At 46.2% G+C, this 13,354-nt stretch overlaps 1 protein-coding gene across 1 annotated transcript in view; it reads left to right on the top strand.

Annotated features, from left to right (window-relative positions):
* The window catches only part of MCC (MCC regulator of WNT signaling pathway), a 257,976-nt gene that overhangs the window by 200,905 nt on the left and 43,717 nt on the right, over positions 1-13,354 (top strand). The window contains exons 7-9 of the mRNA XM_029942717.1: positions 9,928-10,074; positions 11,003-11,092; positions 12,159-12,307. Coding sequence (XP_029798577.1) covers positions 9,928-10,074; positions 11,003-11,092; positions 12,159-12,307 — 386 coding nt within the window. The remainder of the gene's footprint in view (positions 1-9,927; positions 10,075-11,002; positions 11,093-12,158; positions 12,308-13,354) is intronic.

Here is a 13,354-nt window from a genome sequence, read left to right as displayed (position 1 = left end):
GAGTGGCTGCACCAGTTTACATTCCCACCAACAGTGTAGGAAGGTGCCCATCTCTCCACACCCTCGCCAGCATCTATAGTCTCTTGATTTGTTCATTTTAGCCTCTCTAACTGGCGTGAGGTGGTATCTCAGTGTGGTTTTGATTTGTATTTCCCTGATGATGAGTGATGTTGAGCATCGCTTCATGTGCCTGTTGGCCATCTGGATGTCCTCTTTGGAGAAGTGTCTGTTTATGTCTTCTGCCCATTTCTTCACTGGGTTATTTGTTTTTTGGGTGTGGAGTTTGGTGAGTTCCTTGTAGATTTTGGATACTAGCCCTTTATCTGGTATGTCATTTGCAACTATCTTTTCCCATTCCGTTGGTTGCCTATTAGTTTTTTTGATTGTTTCCTTTGCAGTGCAGAGCCTTTTTATCTTGATGAGGTCCCAATACTTCATTTCTGCTTTCATTTCCCTTGCCTTGGGGGATGTGTCGAGTAGGAAATTGCTGAGGTTGAGGTCAAGGAAGTTGTTTCCTACTTTCTCCTCGAGGGTTTTGATGGTTTCCTGTCTCACGTTCAGGTCCTTCAGCCATTTTGAGTTTATTTTTGTGTGTGGTGTAAGAAAGTGGCCTGGTTTCATTCTTCTACATGTTGCTGTCCAGTTCTCCCAGCACCACCTGCTAAAGGGGCAGTCTTTTTTCCATTCATACTCTTTCCTGCTTTGTCAAAAATTAATTGGTCGCACATTTGTGGGCCCAGTGCTGGGTTCTCTATTCTATTCCATTGGTCTCTGTGTCTGTTTTTGTGCCATCCTGCTTCTCTTTCAAGGATGCTTCCAGTTGCTAGGATAATCTTCCCATCTCCAGATTCTCCCTGATCTCGAGATGCATGGTCATTCCTGCAAATTCCCTTTGACCATGTAAAGGCACATATTCACAGCTTTCCAAGACTATAATGTGGACATGTTTGGAGGCCATTATTTGGCCTGCCACAATAGTCTAGCTGTGCTTTAAATTTTAGGATGACAGTTTTTAGTTTTTTAGTTTTTTTGTTACCTAATTGCTAGGTGTCCCACCAGACAACTTAAGATTATCTCTTTATTCCTCCCACCCCCCACATTTGCACCACAGTGTTGCTACTGCATGCATACTGCATAACAAACCACCCCAAACTTAAGGACGGAAAACAATGATTGATTACTATCTGCATGTTTCTGGGGAACCAGGGGGCTCCGGTTGATAGTTGTCACTTGGGCTCATGTGTGGTTGCAGTCAGATGGTGGCCAGGGCGAGTGTCATCTTGGAGGCTTCCCTGCTTCTATGACTGGGGGCAGAGCTGTCTGCTGTAAGACCTTAAGCAGAGCCTGTTGGTCACAACACCCGCAAGCATCCTCTGCAGGTGGCCGGGCTTCCTCGCAGTGGAGTGGCCGGCTTGTAAGGCCAGCATCCCAAGAGAAAGTGGGCAGTCTTGATTATTCTTTTCTAACCGAGCCTCAAAAGCTGTGTGGTCTGGCTTCCACTACATTCTGTTCCATAGAAGCAGTTCCTCAGGCCAGGCACAGGGAAGGGGAGGGGAATTGGACTCCACCCCTTGATGGAGGGAATATCAAAGAATTTGCAGACATCTCAGCAATCGGCCACACCTGGTGAGAACCTCATGTGGATTCTTCAGTATCTGGACTCAGGGTCTGCCTCCATGATTGGAAAACACCCCTATTTTCTTTTCAAATATTAATTCCCTATCATGTCCTGCGTTCTCTTCCTCTGGAACTTCTTTAAATTTATGTAGGAGCCGTGTGGCTTTTTGTGGTCTCGGTGACATGTGCTATTTTGTATCTCTTCAGCTCCCTGTGTTAGGTTCTGACTTAATTTCTCTGTTTCAGATTACTAATTCTGTTTTCAGTTTTATCCAGTCTAGATTTTAACCGGAACATTGAGTTTGTTTATTGGTTACATTTTCAGTTGGCTTGTTTTTCTCATCCACCTATTCTTGTTTGATACTTTCCTGGTTTTGTTATCTAATTTTTATAGACTGTTTTTTTTGACAGAGAGAGAGAATGAGCATGCGTGTATGAGTATGGGACGGGCAGAGAAGGGGGACAGAGGATCTGAATAGGCTCCATGCTGACAGCACAGAGCCCAATGCGGGGCTCAAACTCATGAACTGTGACCTGAGCTGAAGTCAGATGCTCAACTGACTGAGCCACCCAGGCACCCCTGTTTCCTAATTTATATTTTTTATAGAAATTATTCCCTTTTTTTCTCAAAGGGCCCTCAACAGACTGATTGTGACATAGTTTGCCTTTTGCTTTATTTTCATTTCTTCTTGGGTGGCTTCATCTCTGCTTTAGATTGCTGCCTCTCTGGTGTCATTGTCCTTCCTCCGCAGTCATCCCTCCATGTCCAGCAGCTTCTGGTCACAGGAGCCTTATGCCTCTTGTTCCCCCAGTGATATTGGGTGATTTACAAATAAGGTCTCAGAGGCAGTGCCTGGCTGGCAAAATACAGACCAGTGTTCACTCTTAATTTAAAAGATTGGGGCCCTGCCATACACAGATACTGTAGATTGGGACTCGTAAAGGCATCCTGGGTCTGGGATTTTGGCTCCTTACAGTCGACCCCCCCTCCCCCCCCGGGGGGGGGCACAGTTCTGGGGCTTCTCTCTGGCTTTTCCAGCAGCTCCCTTTATGCTAGTGCACTGGTCCCGGAAGGGCAGGGCAGGAAGGTTCCAGGCTTAAGGAGGAAGATCTGCGCAGACAGCCTGACTCGCGGGGCCGCCTTTCCGCCCCTGCTGGCCCCACAGGCTGCACCCTGCTCTGAAGTCCCAGGGCTGCTGCTGCACCTCCTCCCTCCTAAGCTCTGTAGCCTGATTTCCTATTTCATTTCTGGCACCTGGAGATTTCACTGCCTTTCTTTTAACCCTGGCAGTTAATTTCTTTCTCATTGTTGCTCCTTTATGCAGCATTTCTCTTCATTCTTAGGAGGAGTGCCTGTTTACTTTAGTTGAGGCTGTCATGTGCTGGAGATTGTCGTTTGTTCTGTGTACAGACAGTCTTACTCCTCCTGTTTTCAGCCTACTTTTCATTCTTGTCCTTGGTAGTACCTGCCAAGGCTGCGTCTAAGCCCTGCCAACCTTCTCCAGGATAGACAGGCTGCCTCCCTGCGTGTATTTGATAGAATTTAGCATTTCCATCCTGTTCCTTCCGTCATTCCTCTTCCTTCCTCTTTACATTTACAGAATGCGCCCAAATCTTTCTGCTAATGCCCTAAGCATGTGCTTTTCAACTGTTAGGGTTTTAATCTGTTTTTTTAATTCTTTGCCTTTCTTTCCATGAGGTTTCCAGAGTTTGAAGAGAACAATGCATTGACTCAGTCTACCGTCTTGAATGAAAGTGCTCACTGCATTCTCAGTGCTGCTGCATTCGTTTGTAGGGTTTTTTTTCTTCTTTTTTCTGTTTTTGGGCCTCAGTTAGCTTCCCTCCCCCTTTCTGGTATCCACTATTCCCTCCCTCACTCCTAGCAGAGGACTTTACCTCTTTTCTCTAGAAAAACATCACATCGGATGGAGCTCTACTGTTTCCCATCCTCTTCCTGTCTGCAAACCCCCCTTTCTTACTGCCTATCCTCACCTCTTCTCCTTTTCTCCCAGAGCAAAAGCACATTCCTGTCTGTCCTCCGTTGATCCTTCAATTCAGTTGACTGTGTACAGGCTCTCCTCCCACGCCCACTGCCCTGCCTCTGCCCTGGGCGGCTGGTACACATGCAACATACTGTATGCCCAGTTCTGCTCTCCTTCCCTTGGGTTCTATTTCTAACTGTTGACTGAATAGCCTCACTTACATACCCCCAGAGATTTCTCAAATTCAGCGAGTCCAAAGCTAGTGTCTTTATTTCTCTTTAAAAAAAATCGGCTCCTTCTTATGTTTTCCTCATTGTGCTGAATAGCACCCTGATTCACTAAATCACGACAGCCACCAGTTTGGGGTTTTCTTTTGTTTTTGTTTTTCTGTTGTTTTTTTTTGTTTGTTTTGTTTTTGTTTGTTTTTTTTTTACTTCCTTGAATAGTTCTAGAATTGCCTTGACCAGTACCATAGCTACTGGCTACATCTATTTACATTTGAATTTGAATTGATTAAAATAGAATGCAGTTAAAAATTCAGTTTCTTGGCTCTAGGAGACACATTGCAAGTTCTCAGAAGCCACGTGTGGCCAGTGCAGCTGTAGAGCATCAGCACTACAGTGCAGTCTAGGGTGTATTCTACCATTTTTGCTTCTATTTCACTGTGTTTGAACCTTACCTTTTTCTTGAACCATCAGTACATCTCTTGACTTACCTCCTTTTTCCTGTTGACTTACGTCATTCTCTTTTATTTTATTTTTTTTAAATGTTTATTCTGAAAGAATGTACATGCTTACAAGAGGGGAAGAGGCGGGAGGAAGGCGGGGCGGAGGGGATCCCAATTTGGCTCCATGCTCACTGTGGAGCCGGACACCGGGGTTTCTGCCTCATGACCTTGAGATCACGACCTGGGCCCATATGGAGAGTCAAATGCTTACCGACTGAGCCACCCAGGCACCCCTCATTCTTTCTGATCAAATGATTTTTATAAGACCCTTAACTCCCTGTGGGAGTCATTAGAGTATGAATGAGAAATGCAGAGTTCAGGCATTTTAATGTTAGTTTCTTACTTGAACCTTTCAGAGTCCTCCCCACCCTACTCCACCCTGTTCCTGTTGCCTTTTCCTTTTTATTTGCTTGTTGAACAACTACTTGACTTTTTTTTTTTTTTTTAGTTATTTATTTTGAGAGAGACAGAGATTGCTCAAGTGGGGAAGCGGCAGAGAAAGAGGGAGAGAAAATCCCAGGCAGGCTCCCTGCTATGTGAGCAGTTTTGAACTCACAAAACTGAGAGATCATGTCCTGAGTGGAAACCAAGAGTCAGACCTTTAACTGACTGAGCCACCCAGGAGCCCCAAACAACTACTTGACCTTCAAAATTGAATCCCAGTGTTTCCTAATCTGGCAAGACTGAGGCGATGTTTCTTTAATACTGTGAAGCTCCTTGTTGCCCCTTTCAGAGCACCTCACATTGTATATTTGGCTAGACTCCAAGCCCCTAAAAGACAAGAATCTTACCTTCATACTCTACCATGTTGCCAGTATATGCATCAGATTGACTTCTTTTCTCAGCATCTAGATGAGTGCTGGCTACATGCTTACTTGAGGAGAGATGGGAAATTGCCAATCAAATCACGTTCTGTGTTCTGTTGCTGAAGAACTCCAGTGGCGAAGGGTTGGGGAGGGTGATGAATGGCCTTCCTACAAATATCGATTCCTCGTTTAGGGTAGCCGCAATTCATGGCTACCCCCTGGCTCTGAACCACATATTTTGTAGAGACAAACCTGTAAGATTTAATAGATGGAGGCAGAGATGGGAGGAAAGGGACTACTTATGGAGCCAAGAAAGCCTTTATTGGGATCTGCAATTACCGGGTGAGGTCCCATGGCCCAGGGAGTGGAGAGTCCGGGAAAGTCGCACCTGGTACAGGAGGGGCGAGGTATTTTATGGGTGAGAGATTTCTGGTCTGGTCCTGGAAGGGCAGACCACCAAATAAGGGCACTTTAGGGACGTGGTGGGATGGGATAGGTTGCCTCTTCTGTCAGGGTGGTGGGAAGCTGGGGCTCCATGATTGGCTGTTTCCAAACTGGCACGGAACATTCCAGGTCTGCGGGTGAGGGTGGGGGTCGTCGGTGCACGGTGTTTTTCCAACCCACAGCAAAATGGCCGCTCGGTCACCATGCCAAGGTGACTCCCAAGGTGACTCTTACAAAACCTATTTCCTTTAATAAAATATTTTCAGTGAAAGATGGCTATATTAGTTAACTACCCCCCCCAAATTCAGTGGCTTTGAAAAACAGAAATTTATTCTCTCACAGTTCTGGAGTTCACACAGTCACGATGTAGGCAGGGCCTTGCTTCCTCTAAGGGCTCTTGAGCAGAATCCTGTCCTGCCTTTCCAGCTTCTGGTAGGTCTTGGAATTGACTCGAGGCCAATCTCTGGCTCCGTCTTTAGTTGGTGATCTTCTCTGTGCCTCTATGTTTGTTTTTTCCCCCTAATATCTACACATCAACAGAGGACCTGAACTCGTAACCCCGAGACCAAGAGTTGTATGCTTCACCAACTGGGTCAGCCAGGTTCCCCATGTACCTCTGTGTCTTAAATTTCCCTCTCCTTTTACTTATTAAGGATACCAGTCATTAGATTTAGGGCCCACCCTACATCTAGGATGATCTCGTCCTGAGATTCTTAATTACATCTACAAAGACCATATTCCAAAATGAGGCCACATTCATGGGTACTGGGAGGTTATTTTTATTTTTTAAACAATTTTTTTAAGTTTATTTATTTTGAGAAAGAGCAAAGGAGGGTCAGAGAGAGAAGGAGAAAGAGAATCCCAAGCAGGCTCTGGATTGTCAGTGCAGAGCCTGATGTGGGGCTTAAATACAGACCTCGAGGTTATGACCTGAGCCAAAACCAAGGGTCAGACTCGCACCGACTAAGGCACCCAGATGCCCCAGTGCTGGGGGTTTGGAACTTGGACTTGTCTTTTGGGGGTGGAGGGGGCACATGACACTCTCTGCTGTAGTCCGTGAGAATAGGAATGAGCACAGGGCTGTCTCCCCTCTCCCAAGCCTCCCCTACGCTGAATCAGCAAATTGGTTGTAGCCTTCATTTCTGTGCATTTATTCATTTAGATTAATGAAGCCCTACCCCCAAATCAAGAAAAGAGAGAAGGCTGTTTAATCCAACCGGCTGTCTGTCTTTACAACAAGCTCACTTCACTCCTTTCAGCTGGATTTTTTTTCACTGCCTAACAATTATCATTAAACGATAAAGCGTAGACCAAAAATAAACATGTTTATCATTCTGTAGTTTTCAAAGACATTCTCTGGGTCTAAAACTTTTTAAATAAAAAATGGATATTTAGATTTAGAAATGGTTTTAAGCATGCGTGCCTGTGCACAAACAAGCCATGGAAACACAGTAAGACCATTTTCTCTTTTTATTTTTCAGTGCCATCTAAAATTTCCACAGTGAGCATCCATGTTTTACTTTAGTGATTAGAAGAAGAAACTTTTTAAAAATAACCTGGGCAGGTGTTTTTAATGTTTGTTTATTTTTGAAAGAAAGAGGGCATGCACATGCACACAGAGGGGAGGGGCAGAGAGAGAGGGAGACCAAAGGATTTGAAGTGTGACAGCAAAGCCTAACACAGGGCTCGAACTCACGAATCATGAGATCATGACCTGAGCCAAAGTGGGACGCTTACCTGACTGAGCCACCCAGGTGCCCCAATAACCTAGGTAGTCTTAATGAGGTCCTTAGAAATTGCCCAGGAGAGAGAGAGAGAGAGGGAGAGAGGGAGGGAGAGGAGAGAGAGAGAGAGAGAGAGAGAGAGAGAGAGAGAGAGAGAGAGAGAGAGAAGAGGGGAGAGGGAGAGAGAGATAGAAGAGAGGAGAGAGAGAGAGGAGAGAGAGAGGAGAGGGGAGAGGGAGAGGGGAGAGAGAGATAGAAGAGAGGAGAAGAGAGAGAGAGAGAGAGAGAGAGAGAGAGAGAGAGGGAGGGAGGGAGTGTGTGTGTGTGTGTGTGTGTGTGTGTGAGAGAGAGAGAGAGAGAGAGTGTGTGTGTGTGTGTGTGTGTGTGTGTGTGTGTGTGTGTGTGATGACCTAAGCCAAAATCAAGAGGCAGCTGAGCCATTCAGGTGCCCGCCCCTTATATATATTTTTTAAAAGTAAGATGAGGTGAGCCAATTGGCATTCTGGGAACAGACCATTGATTGCTTTGTGAATGATTCAGATACTCTTTAGATTTTGGAGTGGTGTTAACATTGTTAATTATTCAAGACCTCATCAGACTTACACAGCAATAAGTAATTGAAATCCATGGCCTCCACCAGGGAGTTTTCCCAGGTGCCAGGAAGTCAGCTTGATGGGAAAGTGGGCCCTCTCCCTTTGCCATGCAGTGTAAGGAAGCATCTGTGCTCTGCCTCTTCTTGATTTGTTGGGGGCCACTCCAGAATGAGCCCTGTCATCTCTCCCCAGCAGTACCATTTGGCTTTAACAAGCACGTGTTTTTCTAGTTTTTAAACTATTTTGAGGTCAGCTCTGTGTCTGGCATACTGCGAGGACGACCCACATTCCATCAACCCACAGTTACTGGAAGCTGCGGCAAAGCATTAGGCACTTTGTAGTTGTTACACTATTGAATGCAGTTTGCTCCGAGGGAATTTTCCAGTTTTGGCTTCTAATATGTTGATGAATTATTGAAATTTCAATTACTTTTGGTTCCCAATTTAGCAGGATGGAGACATCCAAGATATTTAATATGAAAGGCTTTCCAGTCACTTTTAGAAAAGGGTTTGGTGTCAGGGATGTGGCTGAGGTGCTGTGTGACCCTGGGAGTCCCTTCAGACTCAGGGTGTGGGCTGGGGACATCTGCAGGTCCTGAGAGCCTAGTAGATACACAGATTCCACCTACTGAATCAGAGTCCCTGGAGGTGCGGCCCTGTGCTCTGTGCTTTAACAAGCCTCCCTGACATTCCGGTGCACTGACAAGTTTGGAAAGCACTGCCTTAGATGTGCCGGTGCTGATTCTTCCCAGCAGGACCTGGTGCCCATTTGGAAGGCCCCTTGGGTGCTATAGTCCAGGTGCCCTTCGAGGTAGACACCGTACCTGATGATAAAGCAGTGATCCAGGTCATCAGGAAGACCAATTTCGAACAATTACCTTCACTTACTTGGAACACTTCTCACTTTGGAAATTGCTGAGCCCATAGTCCTAGAGAAGAGAAGGGAGTTTGGACATTTAAATTCCATGCAGGTAAATGTGTGTTCTAAATACAATTCAAAGGGTCCTGTGTTTCTCTTCTATACAGAAAGGCTGTTGAGATACTCAACTATCCCCAGGATAAGCCCTTCTTGGTGTCGCCTGAGGAAAAGCTCAGGTGCACCTGTGTCTTCCCCTTGGCCTCCTCTCCGTGCTGTGCATACGGCTCCTCCATACCATGCAGTTCTTCAGGCCTAGGGTGTCACCCTGCTGCCTGTGCTCCTGTGCATGCGGTTCTCCAAGCTTCACTGCTGCTCACCCATAGCACCACCAGAGCCCTCCCCTGCTCTCGTCTGTTACTACCAGGTTACCTATAAGACTCTGTTCCAGGGGCGCCTGAGTGCTTCAGTCGGTTAAACCTCTAACTTCGGCTCAGGTCATGGTCTCACGGTCATGGGTTCGAGCCCCGCGTTGGGCTCTGTGCTGACAGCTTAGAGCCTGGAGCCTGCTTCAGATTCTGTGTCTTCCTGTCTCTTTGCCCTTCCCCGTCTCATGCTCTGTCTCTCTCTGTCCCAAAAATAAATAAAACATTTTAAAACTAAAAAAAAAAAAGACTCTGTTCCAGCACCACCCTTCTTCCCTGTCGACTTCAGATGGAGGTGCATTCTTCCCCGTTTTTGCTTCCTAAGGCACCCTAGGTGGATATTTATAACATTAACGTGCACTTGCATCGAAATTATTTGTTCTCTCCCGCTCTGAGCTTTGAGTTCCACGAGAGTGGCGATTTCATCCTGGATTCTCTATCTGCAGTGCCTAAGATGTTTAGGCTCATGAAGTTCAGTGAATAAACATTCCTTAAAGATGGTCCTTCCACCTCTGCTGGAAGCTTCCAGAGCCTTAGAACACATTTTTACATCATATTTGTAAAGAACAGATGATGGCCAGCCAATGGCAGGTCTAATTGAGTATGGCAATTTTTACATGGACTCAGCCAAGTTAGCTTTTCAGTAAGCTGATCTCCTAATGTAAATGAGAACTCAGCCATCCACCCATGTGGCTATTTTGCTCTTTGGCCAGGGAAAAAATACAATCTGTGTCTAAAGACATTATTATTTCAGGTTCGAGAGCTGCAAACACGACTACAGAGCGTGCAGGCCACAGGGCCTGCCAGCCCTGGCCGCCTCACTTCCACCAACCGCCCAGTTAACCCCAGCACCGGGGAGTTGAGCACGAGCAGCAGCAGCAATGACATTCCCATCGCCAAGGTGAGCTCTAGGGGCGTGCAGGGACATTTCTCTGGAAGCACCAGCCTCTCTCAAGCATGGCCATTGTGCAGGCATGTGATGAGCACACAGGGCCCTGGGGGGCTCTTCTCTAGCGTCTCACACAGGCCTCCTATGCTGGGGCTGTGGGTAGTTTTAAGTTTCTCGCGGTTGTGACCTGGATGCCAACTCTCATTAATCAGCTAGCAGGAGCAGGTCATGGCTGTCAAGTTGTTGTGGAAAATGAGATGTTTTGTCAGGTTCTACAATAGTAAGGGGTGGATGGATAGTTGTTCTTGAGGACTGAGATTCAGCCCAGTAGGGGACCCTGAGTAATGAATCCGTGCTCTCCCTTCTCATAGGACCAGCAGCCCTGCCTGCAGACAAATAGACTCTGCCGGGTACAGAGAAGTTAGAGACAATTAGAGAAGCACCCCCACACCTGCTCATATGTTGAGTCTTCCCCAGAGAGACTGGTCAAATGACACATGTACTCTTCCTGGTAGTCTACCAGTCTCCACAAGAAAGTTGGTTCTCAACCATCAAGTCGAATAAGTTGGGTCAAACCAGTGTTTCTCAACCAGAAGTGATTCTGTCCCTTCAAGGGATATTTGGCAATGTCTGGAGACCTTTCTGATGGTCACAACTAGAGTACCAGTGGCATCTTGTGACTAGAAGCCAGCGATGCTGCTAAGCATTCTATGGCACGCAGAATTCTTCTACAGCAAAGAACATCCAACCCAAAATGTCACTAGTGCTAAGGTTGGAAAGTCCTGGGTTAAGCAGGTGGTAAAAAATTGACAAGTTGTTTTTAAGAAATGTATTGATTAGTTTAGTTGCCATGGCTAAACAGGAGCCCTGTAGAAACACAGTTTCAATCGTGTGTCTAGAGAAAAATATGTCATTTTTTGATAATTTTTTGTTTTTCAAGATTGCGGAGAGGGTGAAGCTATCGAAGACCAGGTCTGAGTCTTCATCGTCTGATCGACCAGTCCTGGGATCAGAAATCAGTAGCATAGGGGTGAGTGTTCATAAGAAGCAAGGCAAGAAAGTACCCCGTAGAGCTGCACAGGCCACAGCTCATAGATGACAGAACTTCCCAAGCTCACCTCCCGTAAACCAGTTAATTATAATAATAAATCATACCCCATTTCCTTCCAGAGGATCAGATTAAAATATATAGTGGTTTCTTCATCAGGGAATTACTTGTTCGGCTTTAAGGGAATTTTTCTTTTTCTCTGCTTGAAACCTTTTAGAAAGAAATGATTTAGGTCTCTTTACTGGTGATGTAGATGAAAGTCTTGAAGTACCTGCTTTATATCACCCTGCTACCCCAGAGACCAAGTGGGTCAGGAAGCTCTAAAGAAATTTTACCTTTTGCACATGCCTCTTAAAAGGGAACGTGCTCTCCAGTGAGGATGAGTGCTGCCTTTGAAGTGTAACCCAATGCCGAAAAAGACTAGAATCTTCCCGCTTAGTATCAGAGTTTTCATCTGGAGAGCCTACAAACCCCTTGGGGCTGTAAGAGCTGATGGATGGTGAAAAGGAAGTAGTTTGATTTCCCTAAGGAATATTTTTTAAGATTGGGGGTGAGCCTGAGATAGCCAGTTACCTGATCCACAGGGGTGGGGAAAGCCTGAATAGTATTTTTTTAAGGCCCTAATTTAGAATTTTGTACTGGGAACAATTGCATGCATCGAGATTTGGTGCCTAAGCGAAACTATGGAAATAAAGGAACTGGCTGCTTTGTTGGGCTGCAGCAGCCAGAGACAGGACCTGGAGGGACAGAGACCTCAGGAAAGGGAAAGGAGTCCAGACTCTGTTCAGTTTCCCAAAATTTAGGAACTCTGAAGTGGCACACTGCCTGGAGGGTACATTTTGATTCTGTATTTTGATTCTGTTTATGTACTGTTTTCACAGCAGTTAACATTGTATCACAGAATCATATTATACAAACAGAAAGATCAGGGTAAATCTCCTGGTCCCTGATTGTCAGGGGATATCAGCTTTAAATTCTTTAGTATGCAAAGCATGCCTGGTCCCCAAAGTTGACAGTGTCCATAGGGAGATCTGTGCTCACCTGGCAGGTATCCAGCAGTGTGGCGGAGCACCTGGCCCACTCTCTTCAGGACTGCTCCAACATCCAGGAGATCTTCCAGACGCTCTACTCACATGGATCTGCCATCTCGGAAAGCAAAATTAGAGAGTTTGAGGTGGAAACAGAGCGGTTGAATAGGTAAGGAGAAATCCTAGATATTTGAGTGGTTGCTTTGGGAAGGTGTGGGGGAATGGGGAACGGCCCTCCTTTCCCTTTCAAAAATCAATTCCAGTTGGCTTATGAATTGTGACATAGAGAGATGCTGTCAGGCTGGTGGGCAGGGAGCTCCCACCTTCCTGTTCATCAGAGGAGTGCTTACAGCTGTAGGGACTGGCTTCAAGGGCGTTGTGTGACCTGCGTTTTCAAACGTGCAAGCCTCATGTTTGGGAGGACCCCACTCTTGGCTCGACTGCTCTACTGTCCCCATTTTAAAGTCTTAATAATTGATGAATCAGGGCCCCACCTTTTATTGGGCACTGGCCCTAGCAAATTATGTAGCAAGTCCTGGGAGCAGTTGTATAGAATGACAAGTAGGTCAGAACTAGAAGATGGCTACTTAGCGTGCAGGCCTGTGCTGCCAAGAACCACAGGGAGAGCTCTGGAATGCTGAGTCAGCATCCGAGGGGCGCCTGGAGCGACCAGGAGCTAGCAAAGGCGGTCTGATGGAGGGATTCTGGGATTGACCAGGCATGCTGGGTTTAGCCCTCCCTGCTCCTCTGGAGGGCTGCCCAATTTTATTTGTGCTCTATGCAGTGTACACAACCCTCAGTCCCTACATTCTATCCTACTTAGGCCTACTGAGAATAATTTTCTAAGTAGGTCAAACTGTCCTACTTAGACATTTTTACCAGTTTTATGGATTCTTCTCAAATCTCACAACAGAGGTAGTTAAAGTTTGCACTCAAGCCTCTCGGCAAAGATTGGCTTGTAGGTCATCCCAGCAATGAGAGTTGCTGAAAAAGCAAAGGAGAAGGACCGGGGCCAAACCATGCTAAACCGCCGTGACTCAGAATGCGTCCCGCAGGGACTGAGTGCACTGCTAAATCCTGTCCAAGTGCGGTAAGGCCGCCTTGACCTACCAATCTTCAGCGGGAGTCCGTAGTAAGAATTTGAAAGGCTTATGAACTAACCCAGAAGAAATGTGGATGCCAGTGTCCACCCACCATGGCTTAATGCCATTCCCTT

The sequence above is a fragment of the Suricata suricatta genome, chromosome 6 (assembly GCF_006229205.1).
Source record: "Suricata suricatta isolate VVHF042 chromosome 6, meerkat_22Aug2017_6uvM2_HiC, whole genome shotgun sequence".
NCBI lineage: Eukaryota > Metazoa > Chordata > Mammalia > Carnivora > Herpestidae > Suricata > Suricata suricatta.
This window is presented reverse-complemented; position numbering and strand designations above follow the sequence as displayed.